The sequence below is a fragment of the Coccomyxa subellipsoidea genome (assembly GCF_000258705.1).
Source record: "Coccomyxa subellipsoidea C-169, whole genome shotgun sequence".
Lineage (NCBI taxonomy): Eukaryota > Viridiplantae > Chlorophyta > Trebouxiophyceae > Coccomyxaceae > Coccomyxa > Coccomyxa subellipsoidea.
In genome coordinates, this window is record NW_005178022.1 from 663,744 (window position 1) to 684,637 (window position 20,894).

The 20,894-nt window shown below is 53.2% G+C and overlaps 4 protein-coding genes across 4 annotated transcripts; 1 reads left to right on the forward strand and 3 right to left on the reverse strand.

The window, feature by feature from the left end:
• Positions 1 to 247: 247 nt before the first annotated feature.
• On the reverse strand, positions 248 to 6,646 carry COCSUDRAFT_68079 (TPR-like protein; the record flags this gene model as incomplete). Its single annotated transcript, XM_005643405.1, has 12 exons — positions 248 to 1,041; positions 1,325 to 1,444; positions 1,792 to 2,072; positions 2,398 to 2,574; positions 2,727 to 2,957; positions 3,226 to 3,657; positions 3,912 to 4,112; positions 4,379 to 4,569; positions 4,813 to 5,074; positions 5,398 to 5,715; positions 5,986 to 6,084; positions 6,371 to 6,646. The coding sequence occupies 12 exons, from the start codon at positions 6,644 to 6,646 to the stop codon at positions 849 to 851; spliced, it is 2,781 nt and encodes a 926-aa protein (XP_005643462.1). The 3' UTR covers positions 248 to 848.
• Positions 6,647 to 6,994: 348 nt separating this feature from the next.
• COCSUDRAFT_31489 (flagellar associated protein) lies at positions 6,995 to 9,939 on the forward strand (the record flags this gene model as incomplete). The annotated part of the gene is made up of 11 exons (XM_005643406.1): positions 6,995 to 7,132; positions 7,423 to 7,480; positions 7,605 to 7,681; positions 7,796 to 7,831; positions 7,939 to 8,020; positions 8,174 to 8,217; positions 8,534 to 8,688; positions 8,883 to 8,941; positions 9,200 to 9,336; positions 9,504 to 9,556; positions 9,819 to 9,939. Exons 1-11 carry the CDS (start codon positions 7,079 to 7,081, stop codon positions 9,937 to 9,939), a joined length of 876 nt encoding a protein of 291 aa, XP_005643463.1. The 5' UTR covers positions 6,995 to 7,078.
• Positions 9,940 to 11,200: 1,261 nt separating this feature from the next.
• COCSUDRAFT_38455 (sucrose synthase) lies at positions 11,201 to 17,771 on the reverse strand (the record flags this gene model as incomplete). The annotated part of the gene is made up of 17 exons (XM_005643407.1): positions 11,201 to 11,299; positions 11,618 to 11,711; positions 11,899 to 11,952; positions 12,107 to 12,258; positions 12,598 to 12,713; positions 12,875 to 12,933; positions 13,141 to 13,367; positions 13,895 to 14,062; positions 14,399 to 14,579; positions 14,907 to 15,116; positions 15,411 to 15,520; positions 15,801 to 15,926; positions 16,323 to 16,427; positions 16,670 to 16,807; positions 17,002 to 17,182; positions 17,313 to 17,401; positions 17,628 to 17,771. The coding sequence occupies 17 exons, from the start codon at positions 17,769 to 17,771 to the stop codon at positions 11,201 to 11,203; spliced, it is 2,253 nt and encodes a 750-aa protein (XP_005643464.1).
• A 1,403-nt stretch (positions 17,772 to 19,174) lies between these two features.
• Positions 19,175 to 20,832, reverse strand: COCSUDRAFT_6492 (hypothetical protein; the record flags this gene model as incomplete). Its single annotated transcript, XM_005643408.1, has 5 exons — positions 19,175 to 19,327; positions 19,685 to 19,908; positions 20,197 to 20,371; positions 20,556 to 20,669; positions 20,761 to 20,832. Coding segments are annotated over 5 exons (738 nt in total), but the record flags the coding sequence as incomplete, so codon positions are not given.
• Positions 20,833 to 20,894: the final 62 nt, after the last annotated feature.

Sequence of the window (20,894 nt, forward strand, 5' to 3'; positions counted from 1 at the left end):
GCATGCATGCCGACACAAATCTAACAGCACTATCATGACTGTAATAGAGTTCTTATTTTATTGCGGAGCATGACATGATGGTTCAGCTGATGACAGCTCCTGAACAATCAAGAAATTAGTATCCCTTGAGGCCCTTAGGCTTTCTAAGACTGCAACAAGTGCATCCTCCAAGGTAATCCAAATGGCTCTTCGGCAAAGATGCAGATATGGGCAACTCGCAAAATGGACAACGTCATCTAGCTTCATACTGTGAATAATACTTACAGAGGTAGTTACAGAGATGGCTCTTTCAGGCAAGTCAAGTTGGAGTATTCATAGACACTGCAATGCTCTCAAAGAAATCAAGACATCAATAGAAAATCTCATACAAATGCCTGACTCATGGTCCCTATTCTAGAAAAACCAACCTGTATTATTCTGATATTCACACCCTAGCTAGCTTCAAATGCAAAGTTGCTTCACCATTATTGCCACGTCACAGCAAATCACCTTGAACACTCCACACACCAAAACATACCGATGTTCTGTCTGTCTGCTGCCCCGCATGTATGAGAGATGCACACGCACAGTATCGACACCACAATTCCAAAACACTCCGATCTACTTCCCAGATCCCAAATAAATGCTCATGACATCACATCACCACAACTAAGGACACTCCACAGCAAAATCACCATCAAAGGATGCCACGCAGGGCGTAATCCTGACAATCTTCACATGGAAAAGTAAATGAAAATCACAGCCGGTGCCTCTACAAGCACCTGCAAAGACAATCAGCAACCCGAAAGCTGCCTCAAAATGCATCAGCACGTATGCTATGTCTCCCTCTTTGCCAGTGATTCATTGGCTCAAAATGCGCCGGCACGGATGATGAGCGAGCCGGCAGCGGCCACGGCTGCGCTGAGCGCGGCAGCGGCCACCTGCTGGTCTCCAATAGCGGCCGTGCCGCCCTTGCCGACAGCGGCCAGCAGCTGCTTGGTCACCTGGTTAGGCTCCACCCCCTCGCGTACCATGGACCTCTGCAGCTCCATGCCCTTCTCCCTGTCACCATGACACACGCTCAGCGAATGAACTCATATGGAGTTCAACAAAGCCCAATGCAGCCATATCGCATGTAGAGAAAGCCCCGACATTTCTTTGCATCTACTTCAATTTGGGGGTGGGCATCATCAAGCACGAGCTATTGGGAGACAAATCATCTCCAGGTGTGCAGGGCTGCAGGCAAACTCTCTGTAATCAAGTTCATCTGCAGTCCAACCCTTGCCTGGGTCTACCATCACAGTTCTGTGCTACGGCCGGAGGTGCATGGAGGTGGAGGGCTCACCACTGCTGTGCGCGCTCGCAGGCGGCCATGAGGGCGTTGTAGACGTGCACGGTCAGCGGCACCCTGCGCTGACGCATCATCTGCCGCACGCGCAGAGCTCCCTTCCAGTCCCCCTTCATGCTGCACGGCCAAATATACACCCCGTCAACCTCCTGCCGCTCCTCAACTCACATGACTCCACTCAATCCAGCACCCGGCATAAGCACACTCTAGCGCACTTGTACTCTCATCTGTGGATCATGCATGAGACCTGCAAAGGACCTAGTCAGCGACTGATGCAGCACAAGGGAGCTCAGCAGATAAACAGCAAGGACGCCACACAATACACGCATGCTCAGCTGGACAAGACAAGTAACTCTTAACCCAAACTCAGCACAAGAATAAATCAGCGAAGGCACATGCACAAAAAGACACCTGACTCGAACCAAGCCAGTAAATATAAAGCTCAGCAGGAAGATTGCACACACCTGAAGGCGGCGATGAGGCCGCAGTAGGCGTAGTCACGCGGCGTGTGGCCCACTTTGATCATGGCCTGGTAGACCGCCTCGGCCTTGTCGGGGAGGCCGGCCATGCCGTACGCGGCGATGAGCGTCTCGTAGGAGACAGCGTCCGGCTCGGGGATCTCTGTGAAGAGCTCCTCGGCCGCCTCGGCCCGCCCGGACTTGGCCAGCGCTGACATGGCGGTGTTGTACATGATTGTGTTGGGGGCGATGCCCAGCGCGCGCGCACGCTCCAGCACTCCCAGTGCCTGCGCCACATCAGCAATGAGTCAGCAATCAGGCAGCACAGCAGCCAAACTTGGCTGTCGGATAATTTATAGCCTCAACACTCAGATGCTCATGACGACTCAAAACAGCTACCCAGAAATGTAAATCTGAACCTCTGACGGCGGTCCCATCGGAAAAGAGTGTCAAGATTGTATGAGAGAAGGACCCCTTCATCCCTGCCTTCTCTACCGTACAGCCACGACATGCCTTACAATAGTCATGATTGTCAGCACCGCTGTCAAGAAACAAGGATGACAGCCGTTGCACTTGCATGCAAAAGTGACCAGGAGGGATTGGCATTCTCACCTCGTTCCACTTGCCGGCGCGCTCGTAGGCGAGCATCATGGCGCCGCAAACGACCTCATTGAGCGCGGTCTTGGCGGCGGTTGGGGGCCGCACAGGGCGGCCCGGCAGCTTGCTGCGGTGCTCATTGCCGCGCATCTCAAGACCCCACTTTGCACCCGACACACCGTTTGAGACAGCCTGCAACGCAAGCATGAACTATCACACTTGGACTATCACACTTAAGGTGAGGTGACTCAAAGCAGCATGCTTAAAAGTCCATTCCTTCATGGCTCATCAAGGAGCGGTAACAAAATAAGACAGTGCAAAGGGAGCGCTGAGAAGTAGATTACCTGAGGTCGGACGAGACCCGGGACCACATTGCTGCGGACGCCTGGGATCTGCATGGGCTGGGAAGTGCTCCTGCTGGTTGGTGCCTGGGTGGCGGAGGAGAACAGGCTGAAGGGCTCATGTGATCCTGCACTGGAGCCGCTGGTCTCTGAGACATTCGACTGGCCCGGCAAATTGTCCGGCAGCATGTCTGACACCGAGCTGGCCTCGCCGCGCGGGCTTGAAGACAGCACCTGCCGCAAATCACATCCCTCAGCAAAGCACCCTGTAAGTCTGCAGCGATCACTGCCACAGAGAGACGACTGTGGACATCTGCATGCCTCACAGCAAGCATCAGGCACACCCTTCAGCCATTTCAATGTGACACAGATTTCTGTCTAACGCAGATATCTGTGGCAACATGCAAACGAAGCACCGCCCTCCAAAAATCAAACCAGGAGAACCAGGAGAAGCTAAGCTGAGTATTTCAATTTGTGTTTGTTATGGCTGTCGGGTGCACACCTGCTCTGCGAGGGCGATCGGCATGTCGCCGTAGCTGCCGGCGCCGTGCAGCTCCCCGGCGTGCAGCCGCTGCTCCAGCTCGCGGCTGAGCGCTTCAGCCACCCCTCCAAAATCATCGCCTCCCTCGCTGCCGCTCGCATTATCCACCTCGCGCGCCACCCGGCTATTAGTCGCCGCTTGGGTGTCCAAGGACCGCCGCGCTGGTGTCACGATCGGCGCCCAGGCTCGGGAGAAGTCCATCTGGGAGGGGGCCTCGCTCTGCTGCCCCGACAGGCCCCAGGGGTGCTGCGGCAGGGCGGAGAAAGAGTCATCGTCGTCTGGATGGGACATGCTGGCGGCGCCGCTTGGGATGCCGTCCATCATGAAGACATCCCGGTGAGGAAGTGCAGCTCCGTGAGATGCGTACGCCTCTGCCTCCAGCTCGCTGAACACCTGGGACAATGCCAGAGAGCCTGTCAGCACCGGTGCGCCTCGCCAGACCCAGAAGTCAGTCGAGATGATAGCTGCGCGCTGCTGTTGTACCTTGCATGTCTTTGCTCTCTTCCGTCGCAAGCCACAACAGCGACGGCCTGCTCCTCTCTCGAATGTCCTCTGCTTTGTGCTGACGTGATCAAGCTCGGTCCACGCATGAGTAATAGACCCAGAGGCACACAGTGAGCAGGATAAAAATTAGAATGAGAAGGCACCTGCTCAGCTAGCGCCCACTGGCCGTGCTCGCCCATGGTTTTGAGCAGGGCGGAGTAGGTGTACGCATTGGGCTCCACGCGCGCGGCAGACATGTCAGTCTTCAGGCGCTGTAGCGTGTGCAGCGCACGCTTCCACTGCTTCGCGTTGCCCAGCGCCGTTATCAGCGCCGTGTAGGTACGCACGTTGGGCTTCACGCCTGCCTGGTGACACAGCCAAAACTCTTCAGACAGCTGCACATCATCCTGTGGCCTCCATAGGAAACAGCACAACTGCAATAGCAAGTCAGACCACTAATCACAGTTTGCGCTGAGCCTCAGCATGCACAACTGCAGCAGAAGGGATAGCAAGCAATCAAAACAGCAACAATCGCCTGCTGCCCAATTTAAGTACCACTGTGAATCTCAAGCTGGCTTGCGCTTGTAGTCAATTGACCAGGAAATACAATACGACACGAAGAGGGCCTGACCTGGAGCATCCAGGAGACGACGCGTTCGGCGCGCTCCCACTGGGCGTCTGCGCCGAGGGCGGAGATGAGGGCGGTGCAGGAGACGACGTCGGGCTTAATGCCCAGCTCCAGCATCTCGTCAAACAGCTCCACCGCGCGCGGCCACTGGCTGCCCGCCGCACACGCGCTGATCGCCGCTGCGTACGCGTGCCCTGCAGTGGTAGTGTAGACACCTTAGCAAGAGCACCTTTTCCTACTTTATCCAGAAGCCTGCTGTCGCATCTTCCTTGCGAGTGGGACACCACATGTCAATGCGAATGGCTTGCCAAGAATCAATGCCTCCATATGCCCCAAACATGCACAAGCACGGCTGATCCTTGTTAATAAGCCCAACAATTTGTTGCACTTTCCTGGAAGGATATCAACGGAGAGAAGAAGGAAGAATAATGTCTGACCTGTGGGCTGGCAGCCGGCAGCGACCATGTCGGACCAGATGCAGAGAGCCTTCTCCCAGCGGCCGCCGTCGGCAGCGGCGCGCATGGCAGCGGTGAACGCATGAACCGACGGCGCCAGGCGGCTGCCCGGGGCCGCGTCGCGCATGCGGTCGTACATGGCCAGAGCGCGGGCCGTGTCCCCCGAGCGCGTGCACACCTCCAGCAGCGATGTGCACATGCGGCAGTCCGGCTCGCACCCGGCCGCCACTGCATCGTCCCACACCTGACAGCATGACAGCACCACGAGTCAGAATCACAGTAGCTGAGCTTGATGGGAATCACATGAACACAATCCTGGCATGCAAGGCAGGCAACAACCATAAGCTTTCCAGCTGGTACTTAAGGGTGTAAAAGCATGCATGCTAACACTGCCCACATGAACCTGAAGGGACAACGTGAACACCTAATCAGGGAGTGCGCAGCTCAAGTGCCAGCTCAACGCCAGCGTCCTGCTGCAGTAAGTGCATGCGGTCCCTGTCGTCCGGGTACTGGCAAGGAGTTCATGTACACCTTTCACAAGAGCAATGCCATCTGATCCAGGCACACCTTGAGGGCGCGGTCAATGAGGTTGCCGGCGAGCGCAGCGCGCATGGCGGCGGTGTAGGTGAAGACGGTGGGGCGCAGGCCGGCGCCGCCCTCGGCAACGCGTGCGCGCATCCAGTCATAGATGCTCAGCGCGTGCAGCGCCTGCCCGTGCTGCGCGCAGACGCGGATCAGCGTGGTGCACAGGCGATCATCCGGCGCGTGGCCCATGCCCAGCAGCCACTCGTGCAGCAGCAGCGCGCGCCGCCAGGTGGCCTTGCTGCGGCCCAGAGCCGCCACCAGCTTGTCCAGCTCACGATTGTCCAACCCACGCGCTGACACCTGTCGCAGTGACATCACTGTCTAATCAGCGCCCTCTGTCCTGATGGCATCAGCCTGGCTGAGATGCATCGCGTGCTCAACAGCTCATAACGCATGTACATTCTTCCGTGAGGAGGAAAGCAAAGGGACGGTGAGGCAGCGCAAAGCTGAGGAGCTGGTGAGAAGGTTGAGGTGACTACAGGGCCAACGTGGGATTCTTTAGGCCTGTTGCGGTCAGTAAGGGTGCACCCTGCAAGGCTATCCTGTGTAAGAGGATAAAGGAGGACTCACCCTCTGGGCTGTGGGCAGGTCTACGTTGGCACTGGGGTCCAGCAGGCGGTACAAGGCTGGAGGCAGGCTGCCTGCATGCGGTCCGGAGGGGTCCACCACCTGGGATGTTTTCGGGCTTTAGCACATGCATATTGTCTCGTCTTCGTAACCACACACAGCATGTGAAAAATGGCAGCAACAAGAACATAACATCCAAACGGTGGTCACGACCGGGGTGACTTGGCACAGAGCTGCACGCTCCCGTGCTCGATCGCCCTTGCCAGATTATGATCTCCACAGAACGAAGGTACGAGAGAACATCAATACTGTTGAGCTCCGTCCACGTCACTCCAGAACAGGCAGTGACGAGACATCCACCAAGGAGAGATAAGGGAGGCCCCCTCACCGGCAGGAAGTCTGGCACATGGAAGCGTTGGCCCTTCGTCTGCGGCCGTGCCTCCAAATCGAGCGTCTGAGCGCTGACTGCATGGGCCTGGTACCGGTTCCTGGACAGGCCCCGGGCATCGAAGGAGCCAGAAGGCGCTGCGTTGGCGTGGCTGTTGAGGAAAGGCTTCTGTCCAAAGGTGACTGATCCCCTGCCGGACTGGGTGAGGGTATTCCCAGCCACCGACTCTGCTCCCGGGAAGAACTGCAAGCCCCCGAGGGTAGCTGCCAATACCATTCTTGCCACTCAGAGCCCCTCAGACTCTACTGCCCCTATTGATAGCAATAATATGTACTAATGAATTCACGATATTAGTTTGGTGCTTTTCATATGCGGAATTGATCGCCTATATCTGCAGATCTCGTAAAGGAAGCCACTTGAATCGCCTTGTTGTCCATTTTCTGCTCCTGACAAGATATTAAATCCACCCTTTACCCACCCTTCATTGACGTGGCCTCCTGGTGTGGCTTCATGAAAGGGTTTTAGATATCCTGAGTCTATCCGAAAGGTTCGCCGTTCGAGACCTGATGCCAGGCAGAAGCCCTTCTCGGAGCCCTACACCTTTGCCAGTTCGGAACCGAACTTGATCGAGAGAGTCTGACCGCCTGACGCAAGCAGAGCCTTCCTGATCCTCTCTCTTTCAGAGATCAAGCTTAGGGGAGAAGTCAGATGGGGCTGTGCTACTCCTGCGTCGACAACGCTTCAGTCGAAGTCGTCGAAAGGGTACGCGCAGCTGCACGATTCCGAAAAGTGGTCTTTGCAAAGTAGTGTAGTTTATGAGACGAGCTCAGATGGCCTATCTGTGAAGCAAGAGAACCGTAGTTGTATTAGCACAAGGGGAACCTGGTCGGTTAGGGCTTAGGTTGAAGAAAAGAAATCGCAAAACAAAGAACGTTGGGGAGGACCTGATCCTTCTGTGGTGGAGCATCGTTTCCTTACATGGGTGTTCAGTGCGATGTCGACCTGTTGAGTTGTCATCACTGTATGTGCCAACTATAAGTGTGGCCCTGCAGTTCGGAAAATTTCATCGGATTGCGGAGCCAGGCTTCAATTGTATCTGCTGCCTTATAGGTGAATCCTCAACCCTTACAATTTTCCTTGCACTGTTGCTCCAATGCAGGCTTGCACGTAAAATTGTGAGGTCCCAGCTAGACAAAGAACTCAACAAAGGATCAAAGAGTTACTCGGTGCACAGGAGAATCAGTGGCTGGGAGCCTCTCGTTGCGTGTACAGCAGCTTGACGTCCGCTGTGAGACCAAAACCAAGGACAACGTGAGTGCCACCTGACCTTGCACCAGCCTTTTGAGTGTCACTACATGCTAGCAGATGTGCCTTCAGCTTGCGCCGATCGACTTGCAGCTGAGGTTAAATTTCATCCTGCTGCAGGTGTTTGTAAACGTGGTGGTCTCTGTTCAGTACCAGGTGAGTCCTCAGTGGCAGCCCCCCTGACATGGTCACTGTAAATGACCCCATATCGCACTCTGGACAATGCATGCCTCTTTATATCACACTCACAGTCTGCTGTGTAGGTCGAGAAGGAGAACTTGTACAGCGCCTTCTACAAGCTCACAGACTCCAGATCCCAGATCACCTCCTACGTGTTTGATGTCGGTGGGTACTTGCATGCATGACCTGATGTGAATAACAAACGCATAGGTGTGAATCTGCTCGCAAAGTCTACATTTTGACTTGTTGCGATCCTATGTTCCTGTGAGCAGTTACAATACAAGAGCAGAGTGTTGAACTTGTGTTAATGCAATGCAGTGCGCGCCACCGTGCCCAAGATCCTGCTGGACGATGTCTTCACGGTGATTGCCTGCACCGCATGCAGTGCTGAGTATCCTGGCCTGGAAGCACTTTGAGAGGTTTGTAGCTTTGCATTAGGTCATTGACGAGGATCATTTGCCGCAAAGGGCACCTTGCAGCCCTGTGCAACAATGGTGATCATCTTGATGAATTAATGCAATGCTACAGCGCGGTTATGCCTAGGTTGCCACTAGCAGATTGAATCTAGCTCGTCTCCAAAAGCAGCACAGCTGTGATTTGGGGAGCAGATTGATGTGAAGAGCAATTTGAGGTGAGCTTGACTGGCGCTTGACTGACGCTTGACATATGTGCATGCAGACCAAGGAGGAGATCGCGCACAGCGTCAAGGAGGAGCTGACTAAGAGCATGTCCTCCTTCGGCTTCATGATCATCCAGACGCTGGTGACGGACATCGAGCCCGACATGAAAGTGCGCGCCGCCATGAACGAAATCAATGCTGCGCAGCGTATGAGGTGCGCCCAGCTTTCAATGCTGCTGTCCCTGCTGCTTTGCTTGCAAATATCGAAAGAAGCAAGCCCGAGGAGGTAAGCAGGGACGTGCTTCTCTAGTAGGTGGTTGTTTGCGGGCACACATAGAAGCGCTCTGGAAAAGTCATCCTGGAGGAAGTGAGAGCAGGGTTATTGAGCATGGTGTACTGTACGTGCAGGGTGGCGGCCATGGAGAAGGCGGAAGCTGAGAAGGTGCAGGTGGTCAAGGCTGCAGAAGGTAACGCCGCCGAGTCAGTGCTCTGTATGAGTAATTACCCTGGATGCCTTGCCAATAATGCCAGGTGGCATCAAACAAGCCGTTACCATCATGACCCAGTAGCCTACAGCAGTCAGCCGATGCCGCTGCTAACCAATGCAGGGACATCATTAATATATATGCACACCTTCCCTGCAAGCACCTAGCCAATCATATTTTATCAAATAAGTGAGATGTTGGGGCCTGGTGAGTTGATTCCCCTTCATTGCGGCTGCGCAGGTAATGCTGAGGCGCAGTATCTGGCGGGAGTGGGAGTGGCGCGGCAGCGGCAGGCGATCGTGAACGGGCTGAGGGACAGCATCAAGAACTTCTCCAGTGACATCAGCGATGTCAGCTCCCGTGATGTCATCGAAATGGTGCGCGCATCCCTAGCCCCACCTGTATCTTTGGCTGCATGCTTGCTGTGTCTTGCACATGCTGGTGACGCAGAGGCATTGTCACAGCAGTATCTCAGACTAGATTTGGCATTTTGAGTACGCCAGAAAAGCTCCATTCTGACGGTTCATGGTTTTTGGGTATGCAGATGATGATCACCCAGTACTTTGACATGCTCAAGGACGTGGGCAGCTCAAACAGGTGAGAGCCATGTTATGTCCTGGGCAGCAACGCTCTTATGATGATCTTTCCCACATGCAAGAGCACACCATGCACATTGCTGCAGAGCGGTGCACCTTGCGGAGGCAAAAGTGGACAAGCGCTATGTAGTGAAGTGAATTAGCATCCTGCTTGATTATTCTCCGCCGTGAGGACTGCGCGCTGCACTTCAGCCGTCTTTTGAGCAGTGCCCAATCCTGACAGGGTATTGTTACTGATCTTGTTGGATGATGTGCGCTCGCAGGAATTCGACGGTGTTCCTGCCGCACTCGCCGGGCAACATCGCGGACATCTCCAGCCAGATCCGTAACGGATTCCTGCAGGGCACCGTCGGGGCTCCCCCGGCGCCCACAATGCAGCGCTGATCCACACAGCGCCAATGCTGCACACTGTCAGCAGGCACGCAGTTGCAAGATATCACTTTCAAGACCATTGCCGTCAGGTACAGGGACGATTCCTTTGCACAGTTTATACTAGAAAGCAGTGGCAAGATAGCAGAGGTAGCGACCGCTGGCTTGCAGCTGACCAAGATGCATGCAGGGGGCTTGCCACCCTGTCTCAAGATCGCATTTGGCGTGTTGTCAGGCCCTGCGTGGGCGCTTGAGAAGTGACTGAACGTGAGAAGAGGGCTGGCCCGCGGCTGACCCTGTCTGATGGAAGGGAGTGGAAAACGAGGTGCCCACAGCTCGGCTAGGCCTCTTCCACTGGTAGCAGGTTTGATTTTGAAGCTTTGTAGATGCTGGGTTGCCTTTACAGACTCCGCAGGATCCGGCACATCCCTGGGCAGAGGTGTTATGGACCTTTATTCACAATACTTACCCAGCAGTTCAGCGCTCTGCTCAAGACAGAACTGCTAGGAGGCCCTTGTGAGGCTCCAGTTGAACAGAAATGGATGAGGGCCTCGGCCTTGGGTACTTGAGCAACAGCTGGTTGTTGCCCACTGGGAGGCATAGGGTTGATAGATCAAAAAGATCTCAAGCAAGACAATATGCACTCATGATGCTGCCGAGTATAGATGCCGTTGACTGTCTGCGATTTAGGGGGAGTTGTTTTTCTTTGCATCTTAAGGCTCAATGAGTTTCTGCTTGCAGCGTGCAAGGCCTGTCCCACAAAGACACTACTGCGAACACTCTACAGTAAGTTCTTTGCAAACTTTGCAATGCAAAGTCATTGCACTGTTATCTGGCAGATGAGATAGTGGGAGGCCTTGTGACTCGTACAGCTCCTTAATCATAATTTGGGTGTTGAAGTGTTTTTGAATTGCGTTGCTATTTGCTAGCGCTGACTAGTGTAGGATGGCATCACAGGATAGTTGTCACAGCAATCATGGGGTCAAAGATAAGTAATGCAGTTTTTGGGGAGTATTGATCACTAGGAGATGCCAGTGTGGCACTGAAAGTGAAAGCGCTGCTGCACTTGCTTTGGTTTTGACATCTTTTCAGCGGGTGAAGCGAAATCTTGAAACAAACAAACCGGATGATATGCATGGCGCCTCTGACATTTATACTAGGTCCTAGCAACCCACAATGTCGTGTAACATGCAGCACATTTCTCTTCTCTTGCTTACTTCAGAATTAGATTGCTTGCCAGCAGATTCCAAAAATTCTTCACGGAGCAGGGAATGACTCAAAAGAATTCTGCCACCTTGCTGTGTTGCTTGCCATCGCCATTCTCTGCGGCTGCCTGTTGCTTCCTGGCACGCTCCTCTGCTTGCTGCTTTTCCACCTACAACACAGAGCTTATATATCCTCTTCCGATATATCCTCTTCCATGTCTTCAATAGGCACATTCCCACTCTTATGCAACTCCAAATTTCAAAAGGGCTGTTCATGCATGGACCAGGCATCATGCTTTACAAAATTCCAGGATAGATCATGCGTGTCACATCAAAATGAAGGCAGGATGCCAGACACTGTCGGACATGTCGGACATGCAAGGCAGTGTGAGCGCCAAGAAGGGAAGAAGGGTTGCCTCGCACTGTGAACAATGTGCATCGACGAAACAAACATCTCCCATGGATTCAGAATAGAGCATGCGTCTCACCTTTGCAATGAGGGGCCGCATCATGAGGATGTAGAACATTTGCAAGTATCTGCGCGTCTCCCGCCTCTCAAGATCGCTGACGTACTTCCAAAAGCTGTGCAACCGCACACACAAACATCATTTGGCCTCCCATTTGATACTATTGGTGCGAAAAGCTGCCAGTTCATGGCGGCACAACAGAAGCAAACAGCTGGGTGGGCCCTGTATGCTTCCCAGAAGACTTTGAAAGGTCTGCGTGCACCAGCAGACAGAGATCCTTCGCATGCAACATCGATTCGCACCTGTAGATTCTGCTGAGTGTCATCAGCCTGTCAGCATAGAGCGTCCACGTGTACCTGCAGAGACAACAGCCCTTCTGATACATTTCAACAATTCACTTGAATCCCTAAAAAATTCAATTCACATCGAATCTGCAGTCTTTCAAAAGGCGCTTCCCCAATGGAAGCAGCACAGCTGAAAATTATCAAAGAGCTGGAAAGGGGTGCGCGCTTTTCTTGGACGCGTGCCAGGGAGCCCTGAGAGACCTGCAGCCAGCGCTCCGGGTTCTTCGTGCTCTCCTCAAAGAAGTCTGCCATTGTCTCTGCAGCCTGACTGCCGTGGTAGGGGTCAATGTTGAAGCCCGACTTCTTGTCCACCACAATCTGCAGCAGATGTCAAAAGTGCCAATCAGCAAGCTTGTCCACAAACAAGCAGCCTGGTCTGTCTTCCACTTGATGCCCAGAGCTTTTTACAAAGCACTGGTGAGGCCAGGAGATTATACATCGGGATCCTGTTAAAAGGCAGTTGTAAGCAGAATTGCTATATGGAGTTGGCAGCAAAGGGGGCATTGGTCGACAAGTTGCATACAATCTCAGTGCAGAGTCTCTGTCAGCAAAGCACTAGTGCAGAATGTTTTGCCTCTTGAGCACTCCCTTTGGTGGGAATGACGCATTGAAAGCACGATGCAATGGCAGATGGGCAGGAAAGCGCGGGTGACTTGCCTCTGCGGGGCCTCCGCAGATGGTTGCAAAGACAGGCAGGCCACAGCTCATGGCCTCAACCACTGTCAGCCCGAATGCCTCATACAGCGCCGGCTGCACAAACGCCCCTCGCTTGTCTGCGCAAAGGAAATACGTTCATATCATATTTTACCCAGATTTGTGCGCATTTTGAGAAGGCGTTGTGCACAGTGCATGCATGCAGGGCATTGCAGGAGTGGGGGAGTATGCTGCGCAGGGGCAGCCATCAAAGGTCCTACATGCAAGTGCGAACACTCACCGGCAACATATCTGTAGATCTCGCCGTTGCGCACCGGATTCTTCTGCGCTACCAGCCACCTGCAAATTCAAATTCGAGCTTCAGTTTTCAAGTTTTCAATAAATGCCATAATAGTGCCACAGTGACTCCTCACCTGCCTTGATCAGCACGGCACCAGACGATTGCAAAGAGATACAGTCCCCAGCAGGCTAAGTTACATCCAGTTGTGTCTCCACTATCAGGCTGCCGTAAGACACTATATTAGCACTCAGGAGCGAGGCACCCACCTGAGCTCGCCCTGGAGGCCATATTCCTCGATGATGATGTGCATCTTTTTGCACTGGTCCTTCTCCTCCCTGTCAGTTGTCTGTTCAGGATCCACGACGCCTCCCACGATGACCAGGTTGCACAGCTCGCGCAGCCGCTTGTTGCCGCCAAACCATTCTGCCAGGCCTGTCAGGTTCTTCACGTGGTCCAGGCGTGCCATGGAGAAGATTATGGGCTTGCTGGGGTCCTGCGCACAGCCGCATGACAAGGGCCTTTCTCACCTTGTGGGCAGGACTTGTGCACCGTCCTGAAATGTGTACTGCAATAGAGGAGACTGGGAATTTCGTATGTGCTTTTTAGACATCACCAAGCTTGGAACACGCAATTGCACAATCTGCAGAAGCCACAAAATGTTTTCTCCGGCCAGTGGGCAGAACTTTTGCATGGCCTTCAAATCAAAGCCACGCGATCTGATGGTAGTCGGATCGGTATGTTGTGCTGCAAAGCCTGTTTGGCAAGCTGCTTCATGCATAGACAGCTTGTGCGTTGGTGCTGCCACAGAAAGCCTACAGAGGGGTCATGTATCCTTGATCCATGCACCGGTGTGGGTGCAACACCTGTGCATGAATATCAAGCACATGGCCGCCTCTGGCATGCATGCATGCGGCCGTAGAAGGCCTGCTTCCGCCAAAAGGGCGTGTTATGGAAAGCAGCATGCTGCACAGAGGCAAGTGCTCTGGACACTGGAATCACATGTGCAGAGCTGCAGCCCACCTTGAGCACACCCTTTGCCAGGGGCGCCTCTTCCTTGCCAAACAGCAGCTCCTCGATCTCCGGGTGCAGGCTGGTCAGCCGCTTGTCGGCTTGGTCATAGGAGAAGTAGATGTCGCTGTCTGCGCCAGGGCTCACGATGTTGAACTTGGGATCAAACACGTCGATGCCCTGCGCCAGCGAGAACAAGCAATGTCTTCTCTGGAAATGCCACTAGGATTTGCCAGTGCCATATTGCTTGGTGATCTCATGCCATGCTCACAGAGCACCGATTGAAGCACAGTCTCCATGCCAGCAAGTTGCCGGTGCGGACTGCCGGATGCATCACAAGTCATTCCACAATGCAAACTGCCACTCCCTTGCTGAGGACAGCTGCAGGGCCTGCTCTGAAGACACAAAACTCCTGTGACAAGAGCCGAAAGTTCATGAAGGCCAGACACTCTGCACCACACCCAGGCCTCCAGCGCAGAGGTGCATCAAGTGCAAAATGAAAGGCTGGGGTCGCACATGGACGATGCGGTAGAGGCCCGGCATGGTGAAAGACTGGTGGTCCTCGTACTGCCCCAGAGTGTGCTGCGTGCCGGCAATTTCCTGGAACGTGGACGTGATGATGAAGTCGCTGTGGTTCATGGCGATCACGTCTGCTGTGAATTGCGCCGCAAAGTGATAGTCCTCATCCAGCTTCTTCCTGCACAGCATGCGTGGCTCTCTTCAGTGCTTCACCTGCATTCCGCCTGATTAGCCCAAAAGAAAATGGAGCCCACATATGTAATGTGCCAGACAACATACGATGTGGTGCCACATGCAACATCCTGGACTGCAGAGCAGTTCAGTGGCACACAGTTAAACAGATCCTGCGCTGTGAAATATGCGGAGTCACCTGCTTAACAGTGATGCATGAAAGATGTGCAAGACACCAGTGCCCGCACATGATCCGCGCATGGGAGGCTCAACGAACACATATGAAGCCAATGGAGTCCGGCCAGTGGTGCATACTGCTTTTTCTGGTGCGCACCAGTTGACGTCGGCGTCGGGGTACTTAGTCTTTTCGAGGGCGTGTGCGATGGTGCACTGGGTCACGTTGAGGTGGAAGGAGAGCAGCGAGGCCACCAGGTTGCCGTCGCTGTAATTGCCAATTATGAGATCCGGCCGGCCGCCCAGCTCAGCACGGATCTCACCCCCGGCGTCCACCGCGAACCGCTCCAGGTACGGCCACACGTCAAATCTGTGTCAGAGTTCCTATTAGCTTTTACTTTCATTTGTTCTGTGTCGTTCGCATGCACATCCTGCAGCATGATATTGTGATGGTGGAACACTCTGCAGGTGCTGCACGGCCTAGCCCACTCTCTTGTGTGCGGCCATGGAAAGGGGCTGCACCTGCCATGCATCTTATCATGACGCGGTCCTCCATGCCTTGTAGACCTTTTATCACGCATGCACTCATCCCAATTTTACTGAGATGCTCTTAATGTCTGGTAATCTTCAAGTATCTGAAATATTATAAAATTTAAGAGCGTGCCTGGAGACCCAGTGCTGGAGGATGCCGTTGTCGTCGCGGAAGGGAACGCGCAGAATTTGCGCGTGGTGCGTCCCGCTGATGTGCTCCAGACGCTGGTCGCAGCTGGTGCCCTGCGTCCAGGGGGTTGTTTTAGAGGGTTTCATGGGGGTCCTCAAGATATAAACAGTGGGCTCCGAGTGATAACTCTGGGACCATCCAGACATCTGTTCCTTGATCCGGGAAGCATGCAGAACAAACACCAGGTTCTCTGGACCCCATCCCGGAAGCCAGATACATGTGGAGATGTGAAGTGAGCTCCCATACAGCAGAGTCCTTTTCTGTTCGCATGCAGTGTAGCTTGTAGAGGGTCCATATGGATTCTGATGTGGCCAGATCCAGGAGGAAGCCTGCCTGGGCCTCGGGGATGAGGCGGGTGACGACCAGGATCTGGGGCTCCACGCCCGTCAGCCCCTGCTGCCAGATGCGCGCCAGCATCTCACGCTCCAGCGCGCGCACCTGGTCCAAAATGTACACCACCTGCCGCCAGAGAACAAAGAGAATTTCAGAATGTCTGAGCACAGGGCATTGGTGGCTCTAGAAGTGCAGGCTCTGGACTTGAGCATGCTGGCGTGTGGACCTGCAAACTGCATTGCCCATCTTGGACTCTACACAAAGCTGCCTCCAAAGGGATCACCGAGTTGCGGCTCAGGACAAGTGGTCCTAATTGCACAGCACCTCTTTGGGGTGCTTTTCAGTGCGTTACCAGTGTTTGTCCAGAACAGAATCAGCACAGTTTCAAAGCTGTAAGGCTGCATGCATGGGTCAGATGAAGAGGTGAGGAGATCTAGATCAGCATGCGGTGGACCTCATGCATGTAAAGGACAGGGCAGGATTGAGTGCAGGCGCGGTTAGGCATGAAAGGGTGGTGCAGACCTGGCCTCCAGTGTCGGGTTTGCCAAGGACATTCTGCTGCCCAAAGAAGCCATGCGGCGACAGAATGACCACCTTGAATCCCATGGGGAGCCTGCCCAAGAACGCCTGCACCATGGCACAGCCATCAGTATAAATGTTTAAGTATTTGTGAGTATCAGTAAGTACAACAGCGCAGACAATGGAGATTGGATCAATACCAATCCTGCCGATTATGCAATGCAAAAGAAGCAGGACAAAGACAGAGTCAGGTGAAGATAGGTGTTTGCGCAATCAATGCGTTCACAGGGCATCAAGTGGTTGGCAACAGAAGGGAAGAAAAATATATACAAGGGGAACTGAGGGCTTGCCTGCAGGGTTTCAGGGTCGCAGGCCTGCATGATGTCAGCGAGCAGGTGCATGGTGTTCTGCGCGCGCCCCACTGTGTTGCCCCAGCCCCTCTCAAATCCCATGTCCTGGAGCCCTATCGCCACCTCCTCGATTGGCGTCTGCAGCTCCGGCACAAAACTTTGGTCCAACATAATGCCCATGGTTCACAGTATGGAAATGTGAGCTGAAACAACCTGCACTCTCTGGATTAATCACTGGAATACATCTCTCAATGGAACAAATCTCAGAAGAGTAAGGCTAGAGATACAAATCTAAGCATGTGTAACGGTTGGTGGTGCATATGAAATGTTACCTCCGGATCGTGGTCATTCAGGAAGTTGTCTGCCTTGTCCAGAGCTCTGCCCATCTCCTGGGCGTTCTTGATGCGATCGTTGAGCATCAGAGACTGGCCGTTGTAGGACAGCGTGAGCAGGAAGTCAAAGATCGGGTGGAAGTCTGCGTTGTTGGAGGCAAACAGCCTGGAGGAGAGATGCCTGCAGCCCAAGCACTTTGTGAGTCAATCATTAAGTATCTGCAACGCCTGCCTTGGCACTGGCAAAGCAAGCTGCATTCTGATCTGGTGCATGCGAAAGGTGAGTGGCGCAGTCATGCTGCTAGGCTGACCTATTGAGGAACTTGACTCCTTCTCCAATGGAATTTGGCCTGGTCAGCTTTGGGAAGTGGGAATTGAAGGGCTCCAGATCTATCTCCAGCTGCCAGAAAGCTTCTGTCGGGTCCCTCTTGCCATCTGCGCCCAGCGAAGTATGAGCACTTGAATCAGACAAATCACTTACAATGCGCCTGATGGTCGACTTGTAGCAGTTTGCATGTGTGAGACACAATGGTTCTAGGGTGCCAAGGTCCAGGAATGCTTCAGAAATAATTTTTGGGCGTATCATGACCATTTGGAAATCAGATCGGAGTAAGGGACCTACTGACGAGCTTCTCCTTGAACATGAGATACTCTGAAATTGTGAGGTCGTCCACTTGCATGGAGCTGACACAGATGCGGCAGTGGAAGTATCGGCCCACAGTTGGCCTCAAGGCGAAAGCAACACAGCCGTCATACACAACCGCCTGCATTGCAATGCAAACTATCTAAGCATGTGTGACAAACTCCGTCAGGCAAGACTGTTTCCACATCAGCTGACTGAGTGGAAACATCATGCAACGATTGCAATGCAAAGCTGTTTTGATGATCAACAGGTCAAATTATGCCCTTCATTTAGATTGCAAGAGGTCCTACCTCTTGGCACCATTCAAGCTGCGTGGCAAAAGCAGATTCCAGCAGCGCTGGTGATTTGCACTCATCAGCTACCTTCTTCAGCTCATCTTGCAAGACATGTGGTTTTAGAATTGGATTGTCCTGCCCGGCCTTTATGGTCCTGCAACAGGGGGCCTTTCAGCACTGCACAGAGACATAGGCAAGCTGGCATGATTTCTGCAACGTGTTCTCACCTGTTGAGCAGTAAGACAATCTCATTCCTGTGCTCTGCAACTGCTGCTGCCAGATCGGCAGCATATGTAGGCAGACTTGCCCCTGTCTTCACCATGCCGCTGTAAAACAATCTGAATGTGTCACAATATGCTCTTGATGATTCTGCAGGCACAGGATGCATTTTATTGCGTGAAATGCTCAAGTCCAATGTTCATCCCAACCGTCTACATAAAGACACAGCGAACGCCATGTTGTAATCGGAATACAATTCGAAGCCAATCATAATCTTGCATGCATAAGGACAATCTAGCCGATGAACAAAGCATACAGATGGCGTAGTTACGCGTGCTCGATCCTCGGTATCTTTGATGACGATACAACCTTCTACAAATCTCTGAGCATTCAAACTGCATGAGGAAGAACATGAAAAGTAACGTAAAAGCATCACAAGAGCCGCAAGAAGGCACCTTAGACTCTGGAGAGAAGGTGCGATCCGCAACTTGGCTCTAGCAGAAGTGCGATTCTCCGCACAAGTTCGATGAAAGACTTCGCAGTACCTGAACGATATTGATAAGTGATCGCACTGCCTACTCCTTGCTTTTTGTAAAGTTAAGATGCTGACCTAGATTTGGAGCATCTATATTCGGACTGTCGTCAGCCGAGGAAGCTGACGTGGATGAGGCATCATGCATGTGCAGAAATCCTTGACCACTTGCTCCTCTAGCACTTGACACTGCCCTCAGCAGAGAGCGATCGACTTTCAACTTACATTGAAAAGCTATGAACAAGGCTGTAAAGCTAGTTCAGTCGGATCCGGGCAAAGATGGCAACAAGGACCACTTCATCTGCAAGAACATTCCTTTGAAGAATGCGTCTGAAAGTCACTGAGGCACTCTCGTGTTGCTGTCCCCACATTCTTGCTTGCCTTTTAACGATTGCAATATCTGACAGCAAATCTTCACTCTGCAGCCCTCAATTCAGGAGTTCCAAACATGACAGGTAGAGTTCGCCCAGCAAATGTTCATCCTGGATCTGAAACACACTAGAAGAATGGATCAAGCCTGATGTCATGCTCACGGGCAACCTTCTTGCCAGTGCACAGGCAGGCTATGCACATGACCTTGCCCGTGCCTGAACAGGACCCACACCGCTCCCCTGCAACCGTCATTGGGCCATTCGATGTCTTGCCAATGAGGGGTGTCTTGGCTCCCTCAGTCGCCGACGTGCCAGTGGCAGAACTTGCATTGAATCCGGCTGCGGTAAGGGCTCCCTCTCCGCTGCATGCACCACAGGCCACATATCCACACCCCTGTGCACAAGCACAACCCTCAACCTGCTGCCACTGTCATTGCATCCCAATCATCTTGGCTTATATGGCATGTATATGACATCAGTCCTCTCGATGCCTTTCAGAACTGCCATCTGTATACTTTCCCTGCAGAAGAGGAAGCACTGAAAAGTCAGGATGGAGCGGTTGTGAGAGCAGGGGACAGCAAGGCTTGCATTGATTTGCGCAAGCTCGTGTGCGCTCCGCACTGGAAAGCAGAGATAGATGCACCATGAGGGCGGAGCACGGGAATGTTTGTAATTTGGAGGGCTCAGTGCGCGCCTCGCAGTAGACGCAGCGGGTCTTGGCCTGCAGCTTGGCGTTGTTAACCTCCACAACGAGCAGCGTGGACAGGACCCCCACAGCACCGCCGCAGAAGGATGCCACGATGGGGTCTACCTCCGCCAGCTGCGCCGGCAGGTGCATCGACCGGATAAACTGCTCGTACGATGTGCCTGAAATTGCATCGTAATAATAAGTACACGATGTTCAGAGTAATTATTTCAAGACATTTGTCCTCAATCTCAGGAAAGTTCAAGAGGTCTTGCGACTTCAGGCCTTGGCTGTATGAGCTGACAAATACTCCTACACCACAGCATCAATCTGCCGACAAGCTCTTGCTGGACGTGGCCAGAAATTTTTTAAAGACCTTGGCACTCTCGAGTGAGTGCTTGGTGGCCGGACTTCATGCCACACTTGCCATTGACAAAAATGCACGATCAGGTATATGATAGGGTTCCCACCTCCAATGCCCAGACGCACTTCCAGAATGGGCGAGAGCAGGCCGCCAAAGATGATGATGACAGCACAGGCTGCAGCGTAGAACTGAAAGTACCCGCTGATGGTAGCATCTGTCAGGGGAGGCAGGAAAGGTAGCGCACTGGGATACCTCTCTTCTCCCAACTCCTCCTCCTTTGTCTTTTCCCCGCCCTGATGAGAAGCCAGCCGACCCTCTCACATACATTTATCATTGCAAGTACCCGCAGCACACTGACGGACAGCGGTAGATGGGCGGATTGACACTGGGGAGAGAAGCTCAGGGCACATACTTGATATCAAAAAGCCAGGACATGGTGCCCAAGCTACTAGGCAGTTGGATCACCTTGATGCGCTGTTGAATGCGCAGCCGCCGCACTTCCTCCATAAGCAAAAATATCTTGTTGCGGCGCGCGGAAATGTTCTGGCTGATCTCCTCGAGCTGCAGCTTTGCAAAGTCCTGTGCACCCCACAGGCCTCAAATAATACAGATACACGTGTGCACACTTCATCAGCAAGCCCTCACAGCTGGAACAGGGTCCCTTACTCACCCTCACAGACTCGCGACTTTCAATGATGCAGAAGTTCTCCGGCAATGCCTCCGTGTCATACGACCTGCATTTCACAGGGACTTGTAACAGGCCTGGCCTTGAACATTCTACCGGCATGGAAAATGCCATGTAAC